This window comes from Diorhabda carinulata, chromosome 5, assembly GCF_026250575.1.
Source record: "Diorhabda carinulata isolate Delta chromosome 5, icDioCari1.1, whole genome shotgun sequence".
Taxonomy (NCBI): Eukaryota; Metazoa; Arthropoda; class Insecta; order Coleoptera; family Chrysomelidae; genus Diorhabda; species Diorhabda carinulata.
Window position 1 is genome coordinate 2,041,712 of NC_079464.1, and position 3,854 is coordinate 2,045,565.

General features: G+C 34.3%; 1 protein-coding gene across 1 annotated transcript; it reads left to right on the top strand.

Moving 5' to 3' along the window:
• Positions 1–2,863: 2,863 nt before the first annotated feature.
• LOC130894219 (uncharacterized) lies at positions 2,864–3,349 on the top strand. Its single transcript, XM_057800865.1, has one exon. It carries the CDS (start codon positions 2,864–2,866, stop codon positions 3,347–3,349), a length of 486 nt encoding a protein of 161 aa, XP_057656848.1.
• The last annotated feature ends 505 nt before the right edge of the window (positions 3,350–3,854 follow it).

The following is a 3,854-nucleotide window of genomic DNA, read 5'->3' on the forward strand; positions in this document are numbered from 1 at the left end:
TTGCTATTGATGATAGTGAAATAGGAATGTTACTCCTAAGTGGTTTACCTGATTCATATGAAACAATGCTGAGTGGTTATGGTGCCACTCATACCACAATAACCAGTGATGATGTCATCAAAACCTTATTAGAAGAAGATGCTCGTCGAGACTTACGAGAAGAAACATCAGCCTCTGCACTGGCTACAAAAATCTCTACAAAAACAAATATTGTTTGCCATGAATGTGGAAAAGAAGGACACATCAGGCCAAAATGCCCGAAATATGAAAAAAAATTGAAGGGTAAATTTCCGACTACCTCAGCGAGAGATAACAATAATACTAGTCTATTCACTCCTGCTGTACTAGCTGCTGGAAGTTTCAATCAAAACACATGGTATGTTGATAGTTGTGCTAGTAATCATGTCAGCTTTAATAAGGAATGGATGAAAAATTTTAATCCTGATACCGAAACTATTTTCTGTACTGCTGACAATGGAAATCTCTCGAGTAAAGGATCTGGAGACGTGGAAACTTGTTTATTCAATAAAAAGAATAACACAAGCATTGAAGGTACTATTACTAACGTAAGATATGCGCCAAATGCTGCTGCAAATTTGCTTTCTGTAAGCAGAATGACTGAGAAGAATTATGTTCTAATTTTTAGAGAAAATGGCTTTGAAGCCTATAAATCAGATCAAATGAAAGTTAATGGAAAAATTGAATTTACTGGATCTAAAACTGGTGGAATTTATAAGTTAGATAACTTACCTAATGAAATTATAAATAATGAACATCATTCCTATCAAGACATTGTGATGCCTGCTCATCAAATTGTCACAAAAGAAATCTGGCACAAGCGCCTGGGGCACATCAGTAATCAAAGTATTTCTTTGTTGAAAAATAATCTTGCTACTGGTATTGACTTTCAGAATGATGGAAAAATGAATTCTCCCTGTATTCATTGTATTGAAGCCAAACAAACAAGGAAAAGTTTACCAAAAGGAAGAAGAAGAAGTGCCAATGAATTGTTGCAGTTGATACATACAGACTTGTGTGGTCCAATGTCAGAGCCCAGTTGGGGTGGTTCAAGGTATGTCCTCATGTTTACTGATGATTATTCTCGTAAGACATTTGTATATTTTTTGAAGCAAAAATCAGAATCACTTAGTAAATTCAAGGAATTTAAACAATTGGTAGAAAAGCAAGTTGGTTCTAAAATTAAAAGATTAAGGTCAGACAATGGTACAGAGTTTTGTAATAAAAATTTCAATTATTTTCTTAAACAGGCAGGAATTATACATGAAACGACAGTACCTTATACTCCTGAACAAAATGGCGTTCAAGAAAGATGTAACCGAACTGTCATTGAAAAGGCTAGAGCTTTATTATCTGAATCTGGTCTTTCTAAATCTTTTTGGGCTGAAGCAGTGTCAACAGCCGTTTATCTTAAAAACAGGAGTCCTACAAACGCTATCAGAGGTTTTACCCCTGAGCAATTATGGACTGGATCTAAGGTAGATCTCAGCCATCTCAGAATTTTTGGATGTCGTGCTTATATGCACATACCAAAACATTTTAGAGGAAAATTTGACTCAAAATCTAAACCTATGATAATGGTGGGTTATTGTGAGCATACCAAGGGATATAGATTGCTTGATCCAAACAAACCTACCAAAATTGAAAAAGCTAGAGATGTTATATTTCTTGAAAATGTTATGCCTGGAAAGAATATTATAACCACTGAAACAAAGGAAAAAAATTTGATTTCAGAACAGATCATTCTTCCCGAACATAGTCAAATAGACCATGTATCCAAAGTGTCTTCAGATGAAGACAAAGACACAGAAAATAATTCCATACCTGATGAGGTGGTAAACTCTTTTGAGACAAGCTCTCAAGTAAATGATAATTCAATGAATTCGTTAGAACTACCTCCAACAACTTCAGGTAGAATCAGACGTCCTCCTTTTTGGATGAAGGACTATTTACATGAACCTGACAATAGTTGCATGCAATTAATTTCTAGCAATCCACTTATAGAACCTTTAACTGTAGACGAAGCCCTAAAAACCCCTGAAAAAGACAAATGGTTGGATGCCATGAATGTTGAATATGAATCTTTCATTAATAATGATGTATGGGAGCTTGTTGATAGACCAAAAGATTCCAACATAGTGACCAATAAATGGGTTTTTAAGCTTAAAAAAGATGGCAAAAATATTCTTAGATATAAAGCACCCTTGTGGCAAGAGGTTTTTCTCAATCATATGGGATTGACTACTTTGAGACTTTTTCTCCAGTTGCACGTAACTCCACTTTAAAATTGCTAATTGCATTATCTGCTGAATTAGACTTAATGATAGAGCATTTTGATGTCACTACTGCTTTTTTGCATGGTGAGTTCGAGGAACGGGTTTATATGGAACAGCCTGAATGTTTTATTAAAAAGGGTAGTGAGTCTAAAGTATGCCTTCTAAAAAGGGCAGTCTACGGACTAAAGCAGTCTTCGAGAGCCTGGAATAAGAAAGTAAATGAGGTTTTGAAAGAGGCAAATTACAAAAGATCTATCAATGAACCTTGTCTTTTTTCAAAGATCAACGGTAGTTCAATTGTTGTTATTGTGCTTTATGTTGATGATTTTTATATATTTCATAACAATTCCTCAGAAAAACAAGAACTGTTTGATTTGTTAAATAATAAGTTTGATATTAAAGATCTAGATGCTGCACAGAATATTCTGGGCATGAAAATTTTAAGAGACAAAGACAAAAATACTATTTATTTGACTCAAAAACAATACATTATTGATATTTTGAACAAGTTTCAATTATCTGATGCAAAAGAAGTTTCTACCCCTATTGAACAAAATTTAAAGTTAAAAATGTCCGAGAATAATATTGATGTACCATACCAGAACGCCATAGGATGTCTTATGTATTTAGTTGTCAATTCAAGGCTTGATATAGCTTATGCTGTTAGCTATTTAAGCCAATTCAACAATGGACATTCATTAGAACATTGGAATTGTATAAAGAGAGTATTCCGCTATCTAAAAGCTACATCTGATTTATTGTTAACATTCAAGAAAACAAACTCTATATGCATTGAAGGCTATGTTGATGCCACTTGGGGAGATCACCAGGATGATAGACGGTCTCACACAGGCTTCATATTCAAACTAGCTGGAGGTCCTATTTCATGGGAAACCCACAAGCAGAGGACCATAGCCCTTTCATCATGTGAAGCAGAATACATGGCTGCATCTGAGGCATGTAAAGAAGCTGTTTATCTACGTCGACTTATAAGCGAAGTGCTGTGTGACACACCAAAGCTGTTAAGCTTTTTGTTGACAACCAAAGTGCAATAAAAATTGCGGAGAACCCAGTGTTTCATAACCGTACTAAACACATTGATATTCGGTTTCATTTTATTCGTGAAGTGATTAATGATGGAAAAGTTAAGTTAGAGTATAAACCCTCAAATGAAATGATTGCCGATGAGCTTACGAAAGGATTGGGACGGATCAAACATACACAATTTGTGAGGGATATGGGTCTCATTAGAATTTAACTTTTTTTTATAAGTACTTTAGAATATCGATGGTTTTCTGACGCAACCTCGTAACTCGATTTTTAACGATTTTGGGATTTAAACGGAAAATTAATCGGTACATATCGTCGCATCGATCTGTAAAGTTATAAATAAAAATATTCATCCAATTTTTTTTTTATTTAAAAAAATACAATCTCGTATCTCAATTCAAAAAACTATGTCATGCGCAATCTCGTATCTTAAAATACAATATGGCGCATAAACAAGTTCCCTCTCAGCCGTGTGATTTAGTTAAATGTTTTTAAAAAAATTTAACTACT

Bases quoted from the DNA above. Each gene is read 5' to 3' on its own strand.
- LOC130894219 (XM_057800865.1), top strand. From the start codon at position 2,864: ATGTCCGAGAATAATATTGATGTACCATACCAGAACGCCATAGGATGT.